General features: G+C 35.7%; 1 protein-coding gene across 1 annotated transcript; it reads left to right on the forward strand.

The window, feature by feature from the left end:
* On the forward strand, nt 1-27035 carry LOC128676976 (cell growth regulator with RING finger domain protein 1-like). The gene is made up of 8 exons (XM_053757466.2): nt 1-439; nt 3914-4056; nt 12568-12703; nt 20477-20621; nt 20824-20931; nt 21600-21738; nt 23331-23466; nt 24303-27035. Exons 1-7 carry the CDS (start codon nt 342-344, stop codon nt 23462-23464), a joined length of 903 nt encoding a protein of 300 aa, XP_053613441.1. The 5' UTR covers nt 1-341; the 3' UTR covers nt 23465-23466; nt 24303-27035.
* The last annotated feature ends 915 nt before the right edge of the window (nt 27036-27950 follow it).

Below are 27950 nucleotides of genomic sequence, written 5' to 3' on the forward strand. Positions count from 1 at the left end.
ATTTTTCATTCACGTTCTCGCCGTTCTGTCAAACGCTCGTTTGCGTAGCGGAAATCAGCGAATTTGTTTGTGTGTGATTCGATCATTGATTTCTTGTTTTTGTTTATAAACGCGGTGTCGAAATGGAAATATTACACCAATACTGTACGTCCATCCGCTAAATTATAATTATATGTAATAGCAAAACAATATTGTGTAATCCGACCGGTGGTAATCGAATAATCGTATGAGAATTAGATCGTTGGCAAGGTCAAGAAAAGTCTTTGAGAACTGCGTGTACCGATGCTTGCAGAAACTGTCTTTTATTGATATTGTTTTGTGATAGTGCCTGTGTAGTGACAATGGGTTCCACGGGGCTGACGTTGGCGGATTTGCCGAACATTTTCATCATGATAGGCGCGCTGGTTGCGCTGTTTGTGATGTTGATAATACTGCTCAGGTGAGTTATTGGCGCAGCTTCTTGGCATAACACTTTCACCTATATTTATCCGCCTTGACCTTTAGCGCTTGGCATCTATGCGACGTTCGTTTCACAAACGAAAGTAGCTTTCACAGTTCAATTAGTTTGGAAGGACTTGCCTTTGTTTCTCTACGAAGTAGGTAAACAAAGAACATCTGATCGATAGTTTGACAGATTCATAGTACGTAGGCATTTAAAAAGATAAATGTGATATAAATGTTGGTTATATTTTGTAAAAAAGATATGAAATAGTTACATACCTAAGTTATAGGTGTATTAATAGGTTAGCCATACTAATATTATAAAGAAATAATATTAGTATTACTTAACCAACTTAACAAATAAACTTAAAAACTACTGGACCAAAACTTGGCATAGAGATAGACGAAACCTTCAGTGACTTAGGCTACTTTTTTATAATGGTTTTAATCTTTGTCTAAAGTAGAATTAAGGAGAGAAACAGACTATAATATTACCATGGCTTTAGAGCAATAATGTGAGTGCTGTGCCCATTTAGCTGGCAACATTGTGTTTATCAAACAATCATAACCATTTGGTATTGCAATGATAATAAAATTTAAAGGCACAAAATACAGAAGACTGAAATTTTTATTAAAAAATTATACAACAATGAGATTAACAAATATGAAGGCTAAAAAGCTAGGAATTATTTAATAACTTACTTCCTCTATTTAGTTGCCCCTAAATGATAAGGTACTTTGATCACCAGGCAAACCAAAAAATATAAAATGTTACTTTTTTATACTTCCCAGCCAAATTATGCACCAAATTGTCCGAGGCATATGAATTTGAAATGCTCCAAACTTCTAATATACAATAAATAAATAAATATATTAGGACAATGTTCTTATATTTAATGCTATTATATATAGTCTATGTACTCTTCTTAGTTAGAACCACAAAGTTCAGTCATAAAAAGAGATATTCCTCAGAGGACCAACTTGAATAGCTGCAACTCCAATAGCTTCTAGCTGCTCTGCTTAGAACACCTTTTATACAAAAATAGACCAATTGATGCTCTAAACGGTAGCAATACTTAATTACTATTTAGAGAAAAATTTGTTTAGGGTTCCCTATTCCCTAAAGTTTAATATTTATTTTATTAGAAAACATATTTCCCAAACTTCACTTATTAGGTTTAAAAATGGACAAAGAATTTGATTTTTAAGGCTGTAGATACTGTAGAATTTCCAGATTTTATACTATGCATTGTATCCACACATTGCAACCACACTTTTTGGACCACTGTAATACAAACTAAAAAATCCCCACTGAAAGGAGTTCATGTTTGATTGATTGAGTCATATATCCTAAATGAGGCAGGTACCAGAACAACGTACACTCAGAATGAATTTGCATCTATTCATCAAACAATTTACATAGTCACACTAGAACTAGACGTAACTACTTCCTATAAGTTTTGTGGGTATTAAACAAACCCAAACATTTTTCTCACAAAGAAACCACGTCATCGGATCATTTGTTTAATTTGCGCGCCAAACAGAGCAGTGTTAGTCGACCTTCAACTTGAAAATGAGTATTTCCGAACTAGACGTAAGATTCCGCACTGACACAACTGGTGCAATAATTTGCCCACATTTTATTATAGACTAGACGTTGCCCGGAGCTTCGCTCTCGTGGGAATTTTGAGATAAAATATAGCCTATAGCAATCTTGGATAATGTAACTTTCTAGTGGTAAAAGAATTTTTGAATTCGATTCGGTAGTTTCCGCCTCAAACGTCCAAACTCACAAAGTCAAACTCACAAACGCTTACCTCTTTATAATAATAGTATAGATGAGCCATGATAAGATTTAGCCTTTTGTAGATGTTGTCACACTTTGGTCCATTTCCATAATTTTATTTGTTTATTTAAATATAAAACTTACAAATTATAGATATGTTTATGTTAGTATGTTTCTAAAGAAATGAAATTTCTTCCAGTATTTACTAAAAATGGAGTGAAATAACTAGCTACAAAAAAGAAAATTTCCTTCACTGTTTCACATTAGGACTAAAGCTAAGGCGTTTGCTGAGTCGGAAACACGCAGCGGGTTCCACCTGTCTCATTCATACATCTTGCGTGTGACAGAAATAAGCGACCCGCGGAGATGCAGTCATTCCACCTGTCTTGTGTGATCTTGTGAGAGATTTGTGAGATCACACGACAAGTGACCAAGACAGGCGGAATCCGCTGCGTGATCCCACCGAAGTCGACCTCGCCTATGTTCTATGCATATTTGTACACCAGAGAAACTTTTCTGCGTTCTTCCTATTTTTGTCGGTCAAAAAAACTCCCGACATCACGTAGAAAACAGCTGATGATCTTCAAACGACTGATGAAATGTTTTTTCATCATACATTCTAATATAAGAACAAAATTCTTGAACATAGTGTCTGCCATATCTCCTTACATATATATTCAGCTATTCGTTTTAACGTAGATTTTAACTTTCTTGCATATCACTCTTGTTTTCTTGATAGATAATGATGATGATAACTTTCAATATATGTATTTTTTAATTTTAGCACTTCACGCTTGCTGTTTACGATCAAGACTTTCAAATAAAAATATCAGACGAAATAGCGACTTCGTCCAGTCAATGCACAGAGTTGTGTTTGTTACGCTTTCACGTCTGCTCGACCGTATACGTGAAATTTTGATTATTATGTGATTAAGGGCAAAAAAAGCTGATTAACTTTCAACCAGAAAGTTTTGTCCTTAAACGAATAATTAACTGCAAATTATTTTCTTTGTTTTCGTTCAACAGGGTCACTCCATGACCTTCTGCGGAAGACATTATGGCGATTGGACGATATATATAGCATTGACAACCAATAGGTACCGACAGCATTCACAAAGAGGCTTAAAGTTAGTCAGAGGCTCTTAAAAATCGGCCCATAAAATAAAATCAGAGCCAATCTTTAAAATTGAAATATCAATTTTTTTCGGGTTTCTCGGTCTTCTATTCGGTCGTCAAAACTCACAACCAACAATGAAACCAGGAGGGCGTGAGAATGAGAGGGATTCATATTGTTAAATGTATTTTATTTCTTAAACAAAAGAGTTTTATTACAATAGACAAGACAATAGCAAGTTCCCAATCATTATTTATAAAACACGCTGTCCATTCTCTTGCATTATGCATCATGCTTATTTTTAATTCTTCTGAATGAAGCCTACGCAATGATAATCATGCATAATTTGAAACATGAGCAGGATCGTAAGATCCTGCACATTCATATCGTCATCAGTTTAAAAAAGGTACACACACAACAAAGAATGGGCGAACTTAATGGCATAAGTAATTATCTGCCAGTCAAAACTGCAATAAAAATTACGCCAATCTGTATAAACGTATATATATGTATAAACTCAAATCAAGATGAACTTGTAATGCTCACGAATGTTTTCTCAATTGTTGCTGCAGAAACATGGAGGTGATCGGAATAGTAGGCGAAGGTCGTGAGGATGCGTGGGGCCGAGCCATGCACCCACCGAGGCTGCTGATGCAGAGGGTTCACATCCCCTTCACATTCAAGCTGAAGGAAAACGAGCCATTGGGTTATTCAGGTATGGATTTATTCAGATATTGACACCACAGATGATACTAGATCTCGGGGCTTCGCTCCCGTGGTAATTTTGAGATAAAATATAGTCATTAGAAATCTTGGATAGTGTACCTTTCTAATGGTGAAAGAATTTTTGAAACCGGTTCGGGAGTTTTGGAGATTACCTGCCTCAAACATACAAACTTACAAACGCATACCCCTATATAATAATAGTATACCTAGATGTTAACAGTATAGAGCACATTATATTGTTAGTTTCTGCGACCGAGTCTAGCGTCCGCGATAATATTACGATAAGTCCGTCACTCATTTATGTTTGAACACCTGCTATTTTCTTCTGTGAATAAAGAATTCATCATTTATCTATCCGCCTCTGGTACAGTTTTTGTGTTAAAGCATAGGCAGGTACGTCCTTTTTGATAACGCATCTTAAGTATTGATAAAAAATTAGCGATGGCAATGATGATAGCCAAATCGGAGATTTAATTGACAGCGAGTCATATAGAAAGGTATAGAAAAGGGAAGGACCAAATAATGAACCTTGAGGTACACCGTTTCAAACACAGTAATGTAACATAGAACAATATTTTTATTTCAAGTAACATTTGAACCGAAAATAGTGAACATCTGTTTATGTGGCTATATTTTTAAGTAAGGTTATTTTTAACCAAAAAATATCCGTATTCAAAATGACATGTTTCACCTCATAGATTAAAACAGTCAAATGCTTAAATTGAAAATATATTCTTAAGTTTTTGTGCCAATATGCGATGCATATTTTTTTGGAAAATAAGTACTATTCTTTCGCCATTTCCAATTATCAGACATGTTAAATTTTTAATTGAGTGTGGACACCTGTGGTGGACACCCTTTGAGGTTTCTGTTATTAAATCATTATTAATAGATTATGGCTATATGTGTTGTCTAATACCTTGAATTCATGTTTGTATTACCAATAATCAAATTAGAAACAATTTACTTCATTGAGTTAAACTCTTTTCAAACGTTTACGTTTATCAAGTCACGTATCATAAACATTTAATTGAGATTAAATCGTTAAACTAATGTTGGTTGACATCCATTAAGTTAATAGATAGGTCATTAACAATTTTATATGCCACGCCACGTTTATTATCATAGATTTGTGTTCTTATATAAGCTTGTACACAAATAAATCTATGATATTTGTATAATTGAGTCATTCAAATGAAGAATTTTAGATTTAAAATGTAACGGAAATGTAAAGGTTTTGTGCATATTATGATAAAATAAATTTAAAATTAATAACATTTACTTTACATAATTAAATTTTATATTTAAAAAACATTGTTGCAATTCGATAAAACGATGACAATCCTCATGGTTTTTAATATATATATATAATCTATACGCCTATCTCTGAGCGTCGGAGCATAGGAGCCGCTTTTCTACTGTTTCGCGTCTCCACTTCGCACGATCGTCCCATTTGACACGCATACCTATATACTCATATATATAATATATGAATTGTACTATGAAATTAAAACAAAAATTTGACTGTTTAATACAGGCATGAGTTGGCTGTGCCGAACTGAGAACAAAATGTTTATAGATAACATAACAAGGTGACTTAAGGATAAAAAGTCTTTCAACAGCTTAGAAGTAAAGACAGCATTCCCAAAGAGGATCGACGTCAGACAGTCATAAAACCATAGCCGAATCTTCAAAAAAGTTTTATTTTTCAAGCGGATCCTTGGCTTTGAGGCGTCACAGCCGAAAATTTAACCGGGAACAGGCTCAGATGAGACAGCTAGGTACATTAACCCACAATGCAATTAACAGACAAGCTATTGTAGCTGTTATCAATGATATAATCTGAACATGAGTCAGCTGAACACTGTATAGTGTTATGAGATTCGCTGGAAGCCGTTTAGTTTTTTACATTGTCTGTATTCCGGCAGAAAATGTTGCAATTGTGATGATAAATGTTGTTATTTTGTCGCAATATTTTCTAGAGTTATCGATATAGATAAGGTCCGTAGACTTTATCGATGCGTCTCGTCTTTTGTACACATATAAGTATATTTTTCTTTTTTGTTGCTCTGTTTGTACAATGGGCACCCACTTCAAATTTGCCAAATGTTGAAAAATATCACAGAAAAATAAAGTTTTAATAATAAAATTATTCTGTAAAATAATACTTGCAAACTGTTTTGCATAAGCTAATGTTTAACATGTTACCACTAAGTTACCTTAATGGATAGTATAATGTACAGTCTATTAAGTACTCATATACGACAATGCAATATACTCACAGTGATGATGAGCGCCACAGGTTTCTGAACAAAAACTATATTCCATGAGATGGCAATAGCACATTATAACGGACTGACATACAAGTTCTCGTTATATGTATATAGATATATATTATCACGTCTTTATCACTTACGGGGTAGACAGAGCCTACAATTGCAAAACTCGAAGGCCTCGTTTAGCTGCAAGGTGGAAATAAATAGTGATAGATTTGATTGATTACATTTTGAGTGATACAAGAATCGTACAGTTTTATCGCACTTTCCCAAACCATTATAATTTTTATATAAAATTACGCGACGCCATTTTGGAATGATGCGCTTGGAATATTGATTTTTATTTACACAAAATTGGTTTTACCGACCTTCATATTGTTGGTTTATTTTGTGTCAAACTGACATTCGGCTATGTTTTAAACCGATCGCGTGTTTGATGTCACCAATAGAAATTTTCTAGGAGGGATGGAATGCTACTGTTACCTATCAGCTGCCGCGGTTTTGCGTCTCTTAGTTGCCGGAATAGAGTGGTCCTATTATAGGGCGCAACCATACGCCACAATACCTCAAAGGAGCCATACCACCACATATTGCCACGTTACGAAAGGCCGCGGCAATATGTGGAAGATTGGCCACGTTGTTGTTGTCAGCGGCTGTAGCGCCGTCTTTAGGGATATTTTTTGTGGCGTGGCGGGGACTTTATCCTTGCTAATAAAGATTGATGTCACGGTTGATGAGATATAGGCGGCCTTTCCAATAAACAAGGAAGGAAAACTGATCGAATACGCGACCTTGTTGACATTGTTCAATCAGATGTTTTGTTAGAAATATGTTTGTGTTATTACACAATTAGCTTTTTACCCGCGGCTTTGCCCGCGTGAATTTCACACGGGAACAGTTATTTTGCCGGGATGAAAGGCACCCTATGTCCTTCTCCATTCTTGAAACTACATGTATAATTTAAAGTTGAAATTTGATTGAACAGATAGAGCGTTTATTTACAAAACACGTGTAAATTGAATAAGCATATACATTAAATTTTTTTTTCATTAGTTATTATATTGCATTTTTATTGATCTGTTATAATAAAAATCTCAAGGACGTAACTGATAGTAAGTCTGTGATACCTCTGTACCTGTAAAAAGTACTACTTCACACCCATCAAAATATCATTGTATTTGGGTACAGACTTACAGTCAACAGCACATCAAGTTACCCTGCATGAAGCTCTATGGCTCGGTAATAGCCACGAGTTTTCAATGAATTTGGATAGGTAATGCCTTGAGTCTACTAACGTATCAATTCTTACACCCTTTGAGTTTGATACAAGGAGATGACGTAACGTATAGATCATAACGATGATGACTGAAAAACTATGTTCTTAAATTAGAATTGATGAATGAATCCTATTAAAGCACTACTAAAGAGAAATAGTTTATTTATCGCGGCGGAAATATTATCGAATGGAATGAGATCACGAGATATGGAAGTGCAAGATGGGCGCGCGCGCACCCAATGAACTCGTTGAATTATTTGTGTTATGAATGAGAGTTACCGACGTCCTACGTGAACGACGAAACAACAGAATGCGATGATAATGCGTGTGTGTATAAGTAGGATTACATCTCAAAATTATATATCTATAAAATACATATATCACAATTTGATATCGACGCATCGCGCCAGGGAGCGGTTATTTGCCGCTTTTGTCGCTCACCTAAGAAACCATTAGCTAACTACGCCCTGGGAGTGGGAGCTCCCGTAAAAATTTCGACCCAAAAAATATTTTACGCATTAGTTCAGTTGATATTATATTATACTTATCTGTGTATAAAATCCGGAAGTTGAACGCAATCGTAGTTTTATAATAGAGTTAGTTACCGAACAGAACCAAAGCAACAAAACGTAGGAGAAAACAAAGTTTCTAAATTACGTCTAGTCTAGATTTATCCTAGTGTGTAACACCTTAAGGTATTCCTCACAGAGGGCCAATTTGACTCTCCAACTTTTTGAAATCACACAATTAAATCGGTGCTATTCAGATCGATGCTTTATGAGGAATACCTGCCTATATTATTCTGATAATTTATTTCATATCATTAGATCAGGCGAATCCGATAAATGTTAACGCTAACGCAATCTCACACGTTGATCGCACCTCGTCGAGGTTAAAGCGAGATAATTGGAAATAAACCCGATAATTAAATTACCATTAACTCAAGTTGCACAATCTGTTATAGCTTTTATACTGTTATCGTCCACAATGTACATTTTAATAATCATGTCTTTGCGTACGTGACTTCAGCATAATGGATGTCCATTCTCATAACCTAATGGCACATGCGGCTACACACGACACCCTAAGGCCGCGTCTAGCCGCATGCGCAACCATCAAATTTTTATCAATTTCTTTTATTTCTTAACTAAAATTAGAATAAATATTTTAACATATTATGTGGCCACCAAAATGCGTTTGGTCAACTGTGACCACATTTGTACTAAGCACTAGATGTTGCCCGGTGCTTCTCTCCCGTAGGAATTTTGAGATAAAATATAGTCTATAGCAATCTTGAATAATGTACCTTTCTAATGCTGGAAATTTTTGAAATCGGTTCGGTAGTTTTGTAGATTACCCGCCTCAAACATACAAACTCACAAACGCTTACCTCTTTATAATAATAGTATAGATATAAAACTGTAGTAATTTCTACTATAGTTCTTTATGTAATGTGGCATAATCTGTTATGTTTCAATAAGAAATACAAGAAATTGATAAAAATGTGACGTTGGCGCTAGGTCGCAATTAAAAAGTTAGCGTAACTATTGATTGAACTCACACACATAAGAACATTGTCCTTATATCTGTGATTACTTTTTATAAATTCCTATGCTAGACCCAAACCCACCAAACCAAAACTATTAATATAATTAGGGCACTGCTATCGCTTTTTAGGACAGGAAATTTAATTTATAAACATTATATCGGTAAACAGCGGATACATCGACAATAAAGTCTGTTAGTCTGTCCGTAGGGCGAACTATTTGTAGCATTATATCATTTCTATAATATTTATAATCAAATTGAATGGCATGTAACAATTTCCGAAAAGAAAAATTAATAGCGACTTCAATACTAAGCCCGAACAGCTGTCTGTCAATTTGTATGTAAAATAAAATGACACAAAAAAGATGATATTTTTGCTTTAGATTCCTCTGTAATTCCTCTGTAATTTAGTTTTGCTTAAAAAAAGTTATTACTCAATTTCCTCATTTAAAGGTGCAGAGTTGCGACGTCCTTAATTTGGCGGGACGTCCCGATTTTTGACTCCAGAATATCATGTCCCGCGCGGGACATCTCTATCTCGTAAATTATAAGTAAATAATTAATAATTTAAATTTTTAATAAAATTATTTTTTAGTAAATATTTACTAAAAAAATAATTATTAATTTAGTATTAACTATATAACCATATTGATTTACTTTTTTTTTCTATTAAGTACATGTTTAGTATATCATTCGAGAACTATGGATCCGTGATTGAGCCTAATACGGGAAATTTAGTACCCGAGTTGCAATTAGGATATTTTTGGTTATGGCATCTAGTGGTTTTAAAAATATACTTTTTTTTAGGTTTAGTCTGCCAATGTCCTGTATAATGTAATTTGGAACATTTTAAAAAATAGAATGGCTAAAAATAGCTTCACACAGTTTTCAGAATCACCATAAATATGCTAATTAACATACACAACGACTGCCTACATAGTTTGTTTCAATTATTCACGAATAAACACGTGACATTATTTTCAAAAATTATATTCCGGTACAAAGTTTTGTTGACAATAATATTTCTAAGTACAGTCAACAGCGCAAGAACCTACTATAAAAGGGGTGAAAGTTTGTATGAAAATCATGTTTGTTCCGCTTTCTCGGAGAAATTCACGCGGGCGAAGCCGCAGGCAAAAGCTAGTAGATCCATAATCTCATTTATCTGTATTGGTGGTTTGCAATAGGGTGCTAATTAATCTTAATAATTCAACAATCGTGTCTAGAACCAAAAAGTTACGCGTAGACATGCAAATTTAGATGACATTTTATGCTTTTGAATGTGAGATTTTGTATGTACCTTACCTATTGGAGTCATATGAGAATGACGCCACATACAAATCCGGTCTTTTGTATGTCATCTGTTAAACTGTAACTGCTTCCATGTTGACCTGGAAAGAAAATTAGTCTGTTTTTCTTTCCAGTTATCTGTAACATCTATTTATACTATCTATTTGACGACCATCTATTTGACGACCTCGGTGGCGCAGTGGTAAGATTCTTGCCACTGAACCGAGAGGTCCCGGGTTCGATCCCCGGTCGGGTCATGATGGAAAATGATCTTTTTCTGATTGGCCCGGGTCTTGGATGTATATATGTATTTGTTATAAAATATAGTATCGTTGAGTTAGTATCCCATAACGCAAGTCTCGAACTTACTTTGGGGCTAGCTCAATCTGTGTGATTTGTCCTAATATAAAAAAAAAAAAAATACTATATTAGCGCTTCGTCCCCGGCTTGGCCCGGGTAAAATCATAATAAATTATTCACCTAAACCTTCCTCAGGAACCACACTATCTATTGGTAAAAACCGCATCAAAATCCGTGCAGTATTTTTTGCGTTTATCGCCAACAGTCATATACAGTCTTGGCGCAAAATGACCTTTTGTGAGAACATAATGTCCTTTTCTCGAAATGTCCTTTCTCAGAATGTCCTTTTCTCATAATGTCCTGTTCTCAAAATGTCCTTTTATTAAAAAATACTGTTTTAGTCAGTCGCTTATCTAAATTATCATCAAATATTATTATAATAATAATTATTTATTAATTTAGTCTTAAGTCATATTTATTAAGTCTTATTTATTAATTTAGTCTTAAGATAACAGACGCGGCAGAAGGCTTTGTAAGCTTTTATAAAATGTAAGGATGTATCAAGCCTCTAATCTATTCATGTTCCGGTTGCGTTCGGAGTTGTGAAGACGCGAAGCCCTGTAGCAGCGTAAAAACAGATTCGGTGGCGGAACCAGCCCCCTGCCTGACGTTAACTTTAGCATTTAGCTAAACGTGGCCTACGAATTTCGCATCTCCTCCATAAGGGATAAAGACTTGATACTGTATTTTTCAAATTATAAGCACTTAGGGTGCGTTGCTCCCTAACCCATCCGAAACAATATAGACCGTAAAGAGCAACTGACTTGAAATTAAAATAAATATATTAGGTCAAATCGCACAGATTGAGCTAGCCCCAAAGCGTCGCTGCTGTTGAATAGTCACTTAAAAAAATATTATCGTATTTTTCCATGTATCTTTCCATCAAGGTATTTATACAGCTGATGACCCAGACATTACAATGTCAAGAATAAAACCTTGACATTGATTCTATTTCGATGGTGACGCAATGTATAGTGAAGTGTATCGAATCGTAGTTCAGATCGCAATTATTTTTGCTCTTCAATAATAAAGTTTATATGACCTGTTCTATATATTTTTTAATTATTTTAATTTCTTCCACGGATCCCTATTCGGTCTTTTCACTCAAAATCTTGTCTTCTGATTATCTCGTCCTTGCTCTAGTCCTCTTTACGGTTCTATAGTATGTTTCATAAACAAGATCACCACTGACGAAAGTAAAGCTTGTGTTAGAAATGTTTTTCTTTTGTAATAACACATCGAGTCCTTAATTTTGCGCCGAGATCGTAGTAGCCGTTCAGGACTATTGGCCCTCTTCAACAAGATGTTTTGGCCCTCGTCAACAAGATGTTTTGGCCCTCGTCAACAAGATGTTTTGGCCCTCGTCAACGAGATGTTTTGGCCCTCGTCAACGAGATGTTTTGGCCCTCGTCAACAAGATGTTTTGGCCCTCGTCAACAAGATGTTTTGGCCCTCGTCAACAAGATGTTTTGGCCCTCGTCAACAAGATGTTTTGGCCCTCGTCAACAAGATGTTTTGGCCCTCGTCAACAAGATGTTTTGGCCCTCGTCAACAAGATGTTTTGGCCCTCGTCAACAAGATGTTTTGGCCCTCGTCAACAAGATGTTTTGGCCCTCGTCAACAAGATGTTTTGGCCCTCGTCAACAAGATGTTTTGACCCTCTTCAACAAGATGTTTTTGTATTTGATTCGGTTCCGTTCGACGATCTGTATTTTGATGGCGTCATTAATTTCTTAAACTATTGTTGCAGGAGTGAGCTGCGTCGTGTCCTCAACAGTCCGGTATTGGCACGCGTGCTGGTGGGGGGCGCCTGTGAAGGGCCTGCACCGGACGCTGTGGCGCCCCCTGCCGGACATCCTCGCTTCCACACAGCTCAGTTTCACTGCGTGAGTTTACATTGGATTTTATGAAAATAGCACATCGTTAATATCTAATGGGATCTGACGAAAATAAAAGGCTTTTGGTTAATCGCCTAGGCCATTCTAATGTATAACTCTTTGCAGTTGTTTGTCAGTCCGCAATGATAGTAGTTTGTGGCTTTGAGAGTCATAAACTTATTTATATACGAAATGTTACGTGAAAAAGTGCATGTAGAGATTCAATTTCTAAAAACTTTGAGTGGCAAACACAATTCTATTGGTGTAGCACATGTGGTCGTCGTAGCAACAATCGTAGGCGATGTAGTCGTAGCACGGGGATATACTCGATCGACTGCTTTCTTGTTAATTAATCCGTACACTGAAGCGCGATACACTAGCTTTACAACTTATTTTCTTGTCCCTAGCGACATCTACAGAAATCTTAAAAAATGAAAATCAGTTTCGAATTTTGTATAAAAAATAAAAGTCAAAGATTTTTTCATTCGGTCGTGACCTCTACTGTATTACCATTGTTATGTGTACATACAATTATGTATAGTAAGTAATGCATATTTATAACAACAATTTATTTATTTAAATCAAATGACGTATTTTAGTCGCAGGTCATGTGTGAAACAATGTGTGTGAAAATTTCACTTGTGAATTAATGTGAATTTATTTACATTTTAATTATGTAAAATAGATTTTTATTTAATTACTAGCTTTTCCCAGCGGCTTCGCCCGCGTTAATTACGTGTGTCCGCTCATTACTTATTTTTGTGAATATGCCAAGTCATTCTATTAATCCCACTAATAATTCTATAATTTATTTATCCGCAGACGACTCTACTTTCAAACTTCCTAATTACAGAAACATTAATTATCTTCACGAACCCGATCTTATACATAACATCCTCATTTTGACAGAGTATAGTAGAGTATATAGTCTTTTAGATTTGGCTTTCATCCTCGCGGCGTCACAGCTGCATTCACGGCTGTAACAGCCGAAACCTGATATCCACTTTTAAAAAATTTAAGATGTGACTTACTGATTGTATGACCGGTCGCATGAAATTCCCCTGTAAGAACCAAGTAATTCTGAAAATCATGTTTTGACGACCTCGGTGGCGCAGTAGTAAAGTTCTTGCCACTGAACCGAGAGGTCCCGGGTTCGATCCCCGGTCGGGTCATGATGGAAAATTATCTTTTTCTGATTGGCCCGGGACTTGGATGTTTATCTATATAAGTATTTGTTGTAAAATATATTATCGTTGAGTTAGTATCCCATAATACAAGTCTCGAACTTACTTTGGGGCTAGCTCAACCTGTATGATTTGTCTTAATATGTTTATTTTTATTGCTAGGATCGAACCCTCTGCAAGGTTTGTTATAAGTAAAGGCAAGGATTTTACTACTGAGCTAATTCGTATTATTTATTCATCATCACACCCTTATCCCACGTTATGCGGGGTCGGTACAGCACGTCAGCCTCCTCCACTTCTCCCTGTCTAACGTTAATCGATCTGTTACAATTCTCTTTGCATATCCTGCCGAACGCACTCCGACGCGAAGTATGCTAGACAGATACTGGTTTAACACACATTTGACGTACACTTACACACTATAGACACAGATCGTCCATCTCTCCTTCGGTCTTCCTCTCCTCCATTTCTTTTCCCATTCTTTTACCATTTTTACAAATGATAATACATCGCTCAATGACGTCAGAAATTTACTTAAAACCCTGTCTACTGCGCACTTCCAAATCTAAAGCGCAGAGATGAAAAGAAGCGGCGCAACAAGTTCCCACAAAACAACTAAAACCGATTGGTAAAATTATAATTATCAGTACTTTATGTATATACTTTGGCATTAATTATGTGCATAACACTCAAGACCTGCCAAACTTCATTAGTATTCTGCGCACAGGATCGGTTTATTAGAATTTACGATACGATTGAAATGGATAACATGCACCTTGCCCCTCAAATGTTGACAAAGGACTTCTGAATCATATCGTTTGTTGTTCTTTTTGTTTTGTGATTGGCTTTTCCCGCGGCTTGGCCCGCGTGAATTTCCTTCCTAAACAATCAAAGTAAAAATCTCTTGGTCATTTTTAGCATGTTCTTTAGGATGGTAAAATTTAATTGAATTGTATTTGTATCGTCTCCCGTCTTTAGTTCGATTTTTTTCCATGTGTCTCGTTTTGTCGTAAGTATATACATTATTCATATCTATAATGTCATATTTCCTCATGGTTGAGGGTCGTGATCATTGCGTGGAATGAAACACACACAACAGCTTCTTGACATTTTTAATGGAGTGGTTTAATGGTTACATGGTTATATGGTTATTATATAATGGAATGCCTTCTCCATTTCACGCACAAGTTAATAGTCTACCAGTGTGCAGGGTTTCTCACGATGTTTTCCTTCACCGGAAGTAGATGGTGGTCTATGGAAACTACTATACATGTGTCAGATTGTTATACAAACTCACGTGGCACGAGTAGGATTTGAATCTTGGACCTTTCAATCCACAGGCGGGCGTCTTAACCATTACACCACCACCGCTTCCAGTAACAGTAAATATTACGGTTCAAATTGATAGGATCTGGCTCAAGGTTAAGAAAACCAATAGAAAAACCAGCCATCTGTATTGACCGATTGTGTTTTGTTTATATTACGGTATTATTGAGCCAGTAGCGCATAGTCTACAGTATCCAGTGTGACTTCTATGCAGATGTAATAGAGGCCAATGTGCAATGTTTCTGAGTCGATGTTTTGTTGACTGTACAAACACACTAACAGTACAGTGGCCAATACTGACACTTGAATTGTGTCAATGTTTCTGTTGATTTTGTAGTTGTAATAGTTGATATTTCTGAAATGTATAATGTGTTATACATTACTAGCTGCACCCCGGCGCTTCAAACAACAAACGCGGGCGAAGCCGCGGGCAATGGCTAGTAAGTAAATAAATTATTAATATTCGCACAATGTTGTTGTATAAACATCAATGGAATGGGCTAGTTCGTTGTGATATTCGCGTATGTCGTCATCAGATTGTGATATGGCACCGATATACACACAAATGTGATATTATTAATCTTATCTTTCTTCGTGATCTTCGCAATATTAACCAAGCGTGACAGATTTTTCTTTTTTCGAGTATAATATTACACACACACACACTGTCATTCATGAAAAACCTATTTTAATGAATATTATAAAAAAGTTAATTAAAGTTAAATTTGACAAAACTCTTATTCATAACAAAATATTAAAAATCTTGTCAATGTTTAATTTTGTAAAGTTAGATAAACCCCACGATCCTGGAGATAAAAACAATTGAATAAATAAATACTCTTTGTCTTAAACTAGAAATAACTTTAACTAGAAATAGTCTTTGTCTTAACAAGAGCCACATGCTAGCTTGATACTTGATCCTGATACGATAATGCACTGGTCCATGACCTATTACAATGGCGGCATCGCGGCAGACAAATTCAATCATGTTTTATGGATGTGAATTTTAATCGCATGATTACATACTTCGCGCCCAGGTGCAAGCTGGTTCGATGTGAGGATGAACAAGATTACAAGATTCACATTTCAATAAGGCGACATGATAAAATGTGCACAGAGTCCAAAAAACAAATTCACAATAAATTGTTTTTTTTTTTTTTACAAAATACGTTGACGAAGAAAATCACGTTTTTTTCCTTTATGTCAGATGTATGATATTCATATTAGATACTTAACTGTTTTTTTTTTTTAGCAAAATGCCAGCGACAAAGCGATTTTAGTTCTTTTTGCGATTTCGATTGTGTTTTGAACCAATCGGATGAAAGCATAACAATTCTTGATAAGGATTAATTTTTTTCGCTGCTACATTACGTACTCTTAATCACGCTGCAATATTTCTTTATTTCTTACTAGCTTTTGACCGCGCCTGCGCCCGCACGAATTCCCCACGGGAACAATTATTTTTCTGGGAAGAAAGGTACCCTATGTCTCCATACTTCAATGTACACGTATGCAAAATTGTAAGATTTGTTGATTAAATTGAGCTTGAAGAAGTAACAAAGAAACTTACTTTCGCATTTATAATATTAAGTAATGGAAATTTAAGCTAATAAATAGGTCCGTCATGTGCATTCATTGTTTCGGTAATTATTGTAAAACCATAACAAATTATATTACTAAACCTTCTTCAGGAATCATTACATTATCTATTGGTAAAAACCGTATAAAAAACCGTCCGGAAGTTTCTGAGTTTATCGTGTTCAGACAGTCAATACAGACAGTCAAACTCTACTTTTTACGAGTATAACATGTAACGATGCATGTGTTTCTAAATAGTTGTGTTTCTAAAAAGTCAATTTATATTTAAAACCAGAAGCTACCTAAAGGGATTGAATGGATCGCGGCGGAAGAAATCGCACGGATGCAGAAAGAAGTTGTCTAATAATCTTCAATGCCGACCGGTATTGGCTAACTAAGTATGGAGTGGTTTTCCAATAACCCGCCGACATTTAGGAGCGCCCGCGTGCTTAGCCCGTATTCAGAGTTACCATCAGATTTGAATTAACGCTTTATATTATTTATTTAATTATTATTTACGTACACAACTTACAAGGTGGAAATGTAAAACGTAAAAATAGAAAACTTAAGTACGAATACTACTTATTGAAATTATTTAATTTATCATAAGACCTAGTTGCCACAACTTTTAGTAACCAATGTTAACATCAAAATAAATTATTCGCTTTTACGCATAAGCAGTGACGTTCTCGGCCGATGCCCACGCGCCCGACATTTGGTCAAACAGAACGCAGTGTTTTCTAAGGTCTCTTATTAGGTCACGTAATAATACACACAAGACAACATCGTTTTTTCTGCGAATGAGCTTGTTTTAGTCGCAATTATATTGTTGGAATAGCTCAAATACGATGACAGCCTCTTCAATGTTGTCCACCGACAAAGCTGTGACCGCGGCGCAACATTTGTCTGAAGATAATCTAATTCTAATATCATTGGAAGCTTCGACAAAAACTGGACGCGGCATTGACAACCCTACCGTTATTTAGAAGTGCTGTATGACCTACTTTAGTCGGATTGTAAAAAGTATCACCCGTTGCTCGAACTTTATTGATTGCTTCGAAGTTAACGGTAAAATTCACGTCAATATATAATTATTGATATAAAATGACGCATCCCGCGCTGATGACGAATTGCGAGGCGACTAGACGGAAACAAATACCTATTGCCACTTTATTTCTATACATAAGTTCAAAACATAGATCAACAAAGAACCCGCGCAGCATGTACCGTTATATGTGATATTCCAATTCCTACTAAGTAATTTTAAAATGTATCTATAATGATACAAGTAAGTTATGTAACGTTGTATAAGTAAACGTTGTTTTGAGTAGATCGAAATCAATCTTGATTTAAATTTGATTCTATTGCCAATTGTTAAAATAAATAGGGCCGAAGATTGTGCCCTGAGGGACGCCTTAAAATTATGCTTTAACAATTCCTGTTCATATATTGATTTTCTTTATAATTAGCTATCATTTGAATATGTAAACATTTGCTAATCGTCGGCTTTTTTGTAATCAACAATTTCAACGTTGCTCGGCGAGAAACAAAAGAAGTTTTAAGGTTATATCACTCCTGCATCCACGAAGGTGTTAAACAATCTGCTTTTGGCTTCTCTCCCACTCTCTCCTCTCTCCATGAGATCTTTTTATTTTAAAAATTCTCATGAGAGAGAATTCACAAAATAAAAATACCATACGATGTTGTGTACCAAATTCAAGAAATCCCCCTAATAGCGTAAATAAGCTAACTACACACATCATCAACGAACGACACTTTCGCTTTTACTAGCCATCCCTATTGGGATATCGTAACATATCAGTACTTTCCCGTAGATATATGTTGTTTATCAGGAAGCCTGTTCCGCCGCTGACCGACATCAAGTACCGGTTTAACAGGTACCAGTACTAGGTTGCTAATGCTAGAGTCGTGTGTGGTATCACGCGTATCACCTAAATTACACAAAGTGAATTAATTGTTGAGCCATGCAACTGTACATGCTCTTTTACAATTCTATCTAAGTATATATACTATATTTTTTGTTACCTATCTATTATATTTAGATGATATATTGTTCTTATTTTTTTTTAATTTACCATTGTATAATGTTTGCTAAGTCACTAGTCGGAATTATAAATTATAGATCGTAATCAATCCGTTTGCCGTTCCACCTATCTCGTTTTATAAATGCGATGCCCGACAGGGTTTACATTGTATTAGATTAGTAGTGACTAGACCTGTCATCTGAATGTTGGGCGACGAAAGTGACGGACGAAAGGAAACTTCATGCGACAGAGATGCGAATGCTGAGATGGATGTGCGGGGTAACTAGATTAGATAAAATAACGAATGAGTATGTAAGAGGAAGTATGAAAGTAGCACCAGTTAATGAGAAATTACATAGTTATAGGGTAGGCTGGTATGGGCATATTTTAAGAAGAGATGAAAATCACGTCACTCAAAGGGCATTAAAGATGAAAGTAAAGGGTTCCAGGAATAGAGGAAGACCTAAGAAGTAATGGATGGAGTGTGTCAAGAATAGTATGAACAGGAAAGGAGTATCAATGGATATGGTAAATGACAGAACGAAATGGAAGGAACTTATATACTGTGCCGACCCCACATGAGTGCGATAAGGTCAAGAAGAAGAAGAAGATTAGTAGTGACTGTGAATGTGAAGTGTGAGTTGTTCAATTACCTATACCCTACTGTTCAATGTAAAAAGTAATAAATGAATTGATATTTAATATATGAAGTAAAATTCTACCTGCAAGCTCCAACACTTTTAGGATCGCTATAATTTGTTATTGCTAATGAAATTCTTTAATGTTGTGATTGAGTTTTACGATCGGTTGAACAATATGCTTTAACAATTTTATAATGAAAATTGCAAGCGTAGCGACAATCACGTGCGAATACCTCCGTACTTGTTTATAATTTTAATGTTTGTTCTACTATACTGTTTCTGGCGAAACCACGGGTAAAAGCTAGTATATTTATCTTCTGAATTTTAGTTTCTGTTTTGGATGCAATGCAATAAAATTCAAGTAGTTTTATATACAGATATCGTGTTCTTTCTGCCTGTGCTTCCGTCATCAATTCGGAAATAAAATTGTTTATGTAAATTTGACTTCCGCAAATGAAATATATTTATTTTAACTTAAGCGATATGTTACCATAACTTATTGACATCAAAACTATGTCTTTTATTAATTTTGCTTCTTCTAAAACTAGGGCCCAGTCCCGGCTTCGCTCGGGTAAAACCATAATAAATTATTTACCTAAACCTTCCTCAGGAATCACGCTATCAGTAAAAAATCCCCCATCAAAATCCGTTGCGTGGTTTTAAAGAACTAATCTTACATAGGGAGGGACAGACAGACAACGGGAAGCGACTTTGTTTTATACTATGTAGTGAAGGGTTAGTGGTAAATCCCTAGTTGGTGTCAGCCTTCGTCGTTCTACGGCGCCAGGACTATCTGTCCTGGGTCGTCTGGTCGTTGATTTGTGCTCATATCAGATCTTTGGGAACGATTATCTACCACGTGGCCGTCTTCTTTTATTCACTCTCTCTCATCGGAGCGTTATCCTGATTTCTTCCTCAGCCGTTAAGCGTCGGAGCCAAGGGGGTCCGCTTTCCTACTTTTTCGTTCTTTTATTCACTGTCAAATTAATAAATCCTTTATCTTTGCAGAAGCAATCCTCATGACGAGAAGGAGATGAGGCTATCCACAGACGAGCCCTTACAACTGGGCGCTCCCCCACGGAACTGCTACCCCCTGGTGGTGATCCTGGCGAGAGACCAGAGGGACACGGCTGAACTGAGGCCGGATGAAACGGTAATGCTTCCTATGCTCTTGGCAGAGTAGTCGTGATCAGGCTTATTAGTAACGGTAACTAACGTAACGGTGCTCCAAGTTTCCAAGATACCTGGTTTCCCTAGTTTGGGAACCTTAAATAAACGCATTTTATTTATTTATTTACCGCGGGCGGTTCCCGCTTGCAGTTGCTAGTTATAATTTGTATATTTATCTGTTACAGGTGGCGCTGGTGACGGTGGTCCACATCAAAGACGAGCAGTGCCCTTTACCGAGCGGCATTCTAGCGCAGTATCTCAAACAGGCCAATGGGAATCTGACATGTCTCAAGGTACGTCCATTTTCTTTACTACAACAGTTACAGAGTCTGGTAGATCCGTAGGTATTTTAGAGGCTACTGACCTTGTGTCGAAGCCTAAAGGAGTAACTCACACTTGTCGACGCGGAGTCTGCCTGAGACGGTCAGAAAGACCTTCATGTTTTTTGAATTAGGTTTCTCTCTAAAAGCCTTAAGTAAATTTTGACGTAAATAAGTGATATATGTATATCATTCTTAGATAAATAAATAATTCGAATTTAATGTTGCGCAATATTGATCTTTACTGCTTGACCGAAGAATATGTTGGTGGTACATTATCTACGACCTATTGTTGTAGTATGTTTACGTCCATTTTTAATGATTTTGACATAACATCCTACCTATCAAAGGTATATTGTAAGAGATATCCTAGGTACTTCAATAAATAAATTGTTCGTTCATTTACTACACAAATAAATCCGAGTTGGTATTATAAAATCGAACAAACGTTTAAATAAAAAAATTGTTGGGATTGTCGTTCGTTTTTTAAATTTTTTTATTCGTGTAAATATTTTTATTTTTCTTCAAATCGGTAGAAACAATCTATACAACAAGCTGGATACAACAAGCTAGGCATAGTCCAGATGATGTAACGTTAAAAAAAAAACATTGCAATAATAAATAAGTGGTGTTGCCCCCAGCAACTGTACGTGACGGGCGAGGCGGAGGAGGAGTACGGCGTGCGCGCGCCGCTGGCGCTGTGCTGCGTGTGCGCCGCGCGGCCGCTGTCGCGCGCGCTGCTGCCGTGTCGGCACGCGTGTCTCTGCGCCGGCTGCTTGTGTGAGTCTCATGTCATCATCATCATCATCGTCTCATCTCTTGAGTTTTACATTTTACCTTCGAACTTGTTCCAGTTTCGCAGAGCTGTTAAAGCGTGTACTGACTCTGTGATTTGTTTAATTTATTTTGCTGTTTATTTACTTATTTTATTAAGTTCATACGATTATCTAATACAATATTCCCTTTTAATTTGCCTTTCACTTCTTATGTTTGCATTTTTGTCTAATCTGTCTATGTACACTGTTTTTTAATTGTAGTGTAGCTCATAACCTTAGAATTTAATAAAATTTAGAGTTTTTACTACAATTTGTTATGTGTACTTAAATAAATAAATAAATCTCAGCAACCAAATTCCACTGCTGGACAATACTGGACATAGTCCACTCCCGCAAACTTCCACAACAACTGATTGATAAAAATTTGATGGCGCTGGTGTACGGTTTGCGTCCTCTTAAACTTAGTAACCCGGTTTCGCTTAATAGAATTGACAAGACAATTGTTTAAATTATTATTACATGTGTAACCTAAATGTATATTCTTACTGTGTTCACATTGACGTAGTCAGTCACATAACTAGGTGAACTGTTCACAGTTATCCGCTAAGTGGTGTTGTAGGTAGGTGTTAAAATTAATCTTAAACCATACTTAAACCATGTCATGTGCATTTTTTATGATTTGAAAATAACATCATCAGTTTATTTTTGGAATACTTTAACATTATAAAAATATAATTAATATTGCTTATGGGAAGTCATGGCTTTAACCTGCTTTTTTAAAGATGAATAAAAATTTGTAATTAACGCTTTTATTGCACTATTTTATTGCCACGACCGATATAACAAAGGACGTTCCAATGTCGATCGGTGACCTTACACCTCACGATAGCGGCCCGAGTTGCATAACGATTGTAGTTTGACGATCTTGATGCATTTCGTGATTAGAATACTAATTGAAAGGAAAATAATAGTAGATCGCATCGTGGATACGTAGTACGTCGTATTGAACTTTTCTTTTCACCAGATTATAAGATAGTTTTCAGCCAAAGTCAAAGTATTCTGAAATTTGAACTTCTCAGGCACCTTTTCTCGCCTAATTTTAAATATTGTAGGTACTTTCTTTAGGATTGTCAATAAATATTTATATCTCCGATTTGGTGTTGAGGTATGTCCAATTGAGGTACCTACCTCAACACCAAATGTCGTAAAAATTTGTCCAGCCGTTTGAGCATGTAGCTGAATGAAAATTGGTATTATATAGAGTGTAAGCAGACAAAAACAAAAACAGTTATGGGTGAATTTCACGAGCGTTTTAAACTCCGCCGCGTGCTGTCATTAGTGTTTATTAAATTGTACCATACACAGTAATCAATTTAATTATCCTATTTTATAAATAAGCAAAGTACTGGTACAATGTTAATTTTATAAATGTTTAATAAAAAAAATATTCTTTATTAAAAAAAAATGTGCGACACTAATTAAACGCTAAACGCCGCGTTCGAACGGTCGTGAAATACACCCTTATAAGGAAGGCCAGTGGCCCAGCAGTGGGGCCGTTGAAACTGCCGTTGATGGTTGACGCGCGCTGTATTCCAGACAAGCTGGACAAGTGCCCGATATGCCGCAGCCCGATCACCAGCTACTTCTGCATCCGCAACGACGACGAGATGGAGCTCAAGCCGCAGACTGTCTTCAACCGGAGGCTCTTCAACCTGTTCCACTACCATTAGTGGTTAGTTCTGTAGTTGTTGAATTTCAATAGTGTTTGAACGCGACGTGTAGAGTTTCATTGATGTCCGACATTGTTTTTTGAATAAAGAATCTTTTTTTTTTATTATTATTAAACATTTATAAAATTCCAGTACTTTACTTATTTATAAAATAGGATAATTATTAAATTGATTACTGTGTATGGTACAATTTAATGCACACTAATGAGAGTTCGTGGCGGAGTTCAAGACGCTCGTGAAATTCACCCAGTTCCGTGTACACCAATAGATAGTGTGGGTGATTTTTCGAGCGTTTTGAACGCCGTCATTGTCCTCCTTCAAAATAAAGAAACATTCTAAAATCTTAAAAATCAAATGTTATTTACATTTTACACTACCCCCAACACAGATTATTATTTATAAATTAGGGTAGTTAAAAAGTTTCTTGTTTTTGTTGAAATTTGAAGAAGGGTAAAGACGGCGGTCAACACCCTCGAAAATTCACCCGTGAGTACCGAGACGGTTATTATTTGGTACTAGCTTTTACCCGCGGCTTCGCCCGCGTTATTTCGCACCAACAATTATTTTTCCTTGATGAAAAGTATCCTATGTCCTTCTGAATATTTCAAAGTACATATATGCAAAATTTCAAGAAGATTGATCGAGTAGATAATCTACTAAGTATTATTTTATTAATGCTAATGTTAGTAAGATTTGGTGCAATAATGGATATTGTATTGTATCATGGGGTTTTTATCCATTTTTAGGAGGCAAATTGAATTTTTCACATCGCAGCACAGAATATAATCCTACTTACGTTTTATATTACTTTTACAAAATAATATTTCTTATGTTTCAGCTCACACGGCTAAAGGAAAGTCACGGCGGCGCAAAAATTATTGTGTGATTTTGAAAGCCGCAAGCAATGTATTTGACATTCTACCGACTTCTATATAATATGTTATGTGGAATGTTCGTTTGTGATTTAACTTAGTTGAAAATTTGTGGTTAATGTACGAAAATATTGACTGTAGCAGTGTTATTATTTTTTAATTGAGAAAAGAAAACAAGGTATGTTAATCTAGTTAAGTGTGGGTGCAAAATATGGAACTGTGATAAAATTGAGAAGCTTTGTGAATTTGCTACAATGTAAATAGTAGGATTTAGTTTTTAATTAAAAAAAAAATTAACGTCAGTAAAGTATCATCAGTTTTTAAAGCACTTGAAGATTTTTTTTCTTTCGACCCGCTGATTTTCGTCCCACATAGACATGTTCACGAAGTAAGCATATAGTTAGGGACGAGTCTGGATTTTTTTGTATAGGACAAACATCTGTGGGTCGAACGGAGAATGTATCTTAAACTCGAGAAATACAAAGTGTCACTGAATTTACGTGTGAGAAAATACTATTGTTTGTATTGTATACGGCAAAACAATATTTGTTTACTTCTAGTCAAAGTGCTTGAACTTGATTGCTCGATTTTACTTTACTACCTAACGTTGATGAGTTGTGGTTATGACCTGAGTTGAGGTTAGCAAGAGTTTTTGCGAAAATTTATAACATATCGCCAATGTTAACATTTATATGGGAAATTAAAAGTTTTACTTACATATTCGCAGAAACTCATGCTAACTCTTCAGATTCGCCCTCGTCCGTGACACAGAAAATTAATGTACAGAGTCTAAGCCACTTATTGCTTATATAAAAGGAACACTAATTTTCACGAAAAAGTTAATATTATTATGTTAAAAATCTTTATGTTTATACTGTGTTAAGTATATTTTCTGAATTTTGGTTATTGATGAATAAATTGTAAAAATCCGTTGTATTTCCCGAAGCGCATTTGGACAAAACTTGAACTCTGAATAACTATTTAATATATGTATTTGTTATAAAAATATAGTATTGTTGAGTTGGTATCCCATAACACATTAAACTTACTTTGGGGCTAGCTCAAACTGTGTGATTTGTCCTAATATAATAATATATTCCCTCCCATTTGTACTGTGGTGGTCCGCGGACATTTAAATATTATTATGGCTAATTTATTACTTAAACGTGGACATAATTTTCCTAGGTAGGTCAACACAGTGCGCATACTATAACACCGTACAATACTATACCACATCTGCATTGTAGACAGAGAAAAATGTAGACATCGTAATTTTTCGCTCATACATGATATATACCTATTAGAAATACGCGTGACAGAGTACTAATATGTGTTGTTCCTTTCGTATGAGAAATGCCGGAAAATTGTATGTTAATCTACTATCTATACCCGATTTTAGTTCTGTCTTTCCCCTGAGGGACCTCCTTTGCGACGGAAATAGTGACTAAATTGCAATAAATTTGACTACATTTGCTTGTTGACTGTACATACATTTAGAGTACGCGAGTTTTCGACGAATTTATTTATTCCTTTGTGCACATAGTCCTTAGTTTAGTTTCCATGCGGTCAAATACTCAAAAGCATATTCAAAACTTCTACACGTAATATATCCTTTCAACTATCGCTGGAAGAGATCCCTTCGTAGGACAAGTCCGCTATTGTCTTACCTTCTTGTTGTGTATGTAGTTTTAACATGTGTTTGTACAGAAATATATTACAAACTAATTATGACCTACATAATTTAAATCTTATCGAGACACAAGGTTCAATCCTAATCCTAACTAATATTATAAATGCGAAAGTAAGTTTGTTGAAATTTTACATAAATGTAATTTATAGTATGGAGAAGGACCGTACTTTTCATCCCGGAAAAATAACTGGTCCCGTGGAAAATTCACGCGGGCGAAGCCGTGGGCAACAGCTGGTAATAGATAAAATTACGATTTAATGCTTTTGAATATCTGACCTTATAGTATGATAATTGTGTAGACATTTTGTAAACCTATTTTGATTGTGATTATTCAGATTGAAAAACCCCATAATTATATAACCATTCATTTCGCTCAAACAAGACGACTTGACGACATGACGACCTCGATGGCGCAGTGGTTAAGTGCTTGCCTCTGAACCGAGAGGTCCCGGGTTCGATCCCCGGTCGGGTTCATGATGGAAAATTATCTTTTTCTGATTGGCCCGGGTCTTGGATGTTTATCTATATATGTGTTTGTTATAAAATATAGTATCGATGAGTTAGTATCCCATAACACAAGTCTCGTACTTACTTTGGGGCTAGCTCAATCTGTGTGATTTGTCAAATGAATTATTATTATTACAAGGAAGAAAAATGCATAATAGAAATACACAAGAAACGAGACAGATCGCTAATATATTTTGTGATTTCCAACGAATTGGCCGCTTTGTATGGAATAGGAATTTGGCAACGACAGTTTTATTTAGTCCTTGATCTAATAAAATATATGTTTAACAGGTGCGCTTTAGCTTAAACTGCCAGTCTGTAAATTATATTGCATGTGGGTAATGTTCGTTTGAAATAGTTTTGCAAAATGTATGTGTTATTTAAATGTAATGTGCCCTAAGACATAGTCTTCCATACGATAGAAAAGACACGGATCTCACGACGCACCCGTTTGCAGCTTATACATCATTGTAAACTAAATAAAGAGTTCTAGAAAACGTTATTTTATCTTTTATTTCTTCATAATATTATTTATTCAAGACAAAATGCCACATTTACATTAACATCGTTACCATATTGCAGATAATAACTATAAATATACACATGTATATTTATTCCCATTTGCAGCAACACTTTGCCATGCTTAACGCAGATAGTGGTTCTAGTAGCTCACAGATTGATACAATTCATACGATCGGGCCACAGTATAATAATTAGCATGCTTATACTTGTCGAACTTAATGCATTCTTAATCAGCTAGGTAACCGTTACGATAGCGAGAGATGAAGTTTCGGTGCACAAAATTAACAATAAAATGTACTTTTACCATTTAAGTAGTATATTACTTAAAATACATAACGATTACATCCTACTGCTGCATTCAAGCAGATTCTCTCTCGCAATCTGAAGCATATTCTTTCCCTATCTAGAGTCGCAGTCTGCGTATTAACACTTAAAACCATTGTAGTGAACCAAATTGGTGTAAACCGCATGAAAATCTAGCTACATGGAACTTATATTACAATAATTCATAAAAAGTATAAGCATAGGTACAGTACTGCCACGTTTATAAGTTACATCGGTAATATTCGACGGCGCAGAATAGTGCGTCCTACCGCCGAATCAAACCGAATACAAACTCAATATAATAACGACCATATTACTTGGACTCAATGATTCGTGCGGACTCAGACATGGCCAATAGCGGACAGCTCTGTTCGCGGGTAAACAAACATGGCGCATGAACATGGGTAAACAAAATATTTTCGCGCCGTACAAAAATTAGACTTCTGAAACATCGGTGTAACTTTTAAAAGTGGTAGACCTGTACTTTAAACTAAATTACATTTTCTGTAATAAAGAGCTTCAGTGGCAAAAATATTTTAGCTTAAAATATTTTTAACGGGGTAAATATTTA

The sequence above is a fragment of the Plodia interpunctella genome, chromosome 17 (assembly GCF_027563975.2).
Source record: "Plodia interpunctella isolate USDA-ARS_2022_Savannah chromosome 17, ilPloInte3.2, whole genome shotgun sequence".
Lineage (NCBI taxonomy): Eukaryota > Metazoa > Arthropoda > Insecta > Lepidoptera > Pyralidae > Plodia > Plodia interpunctella.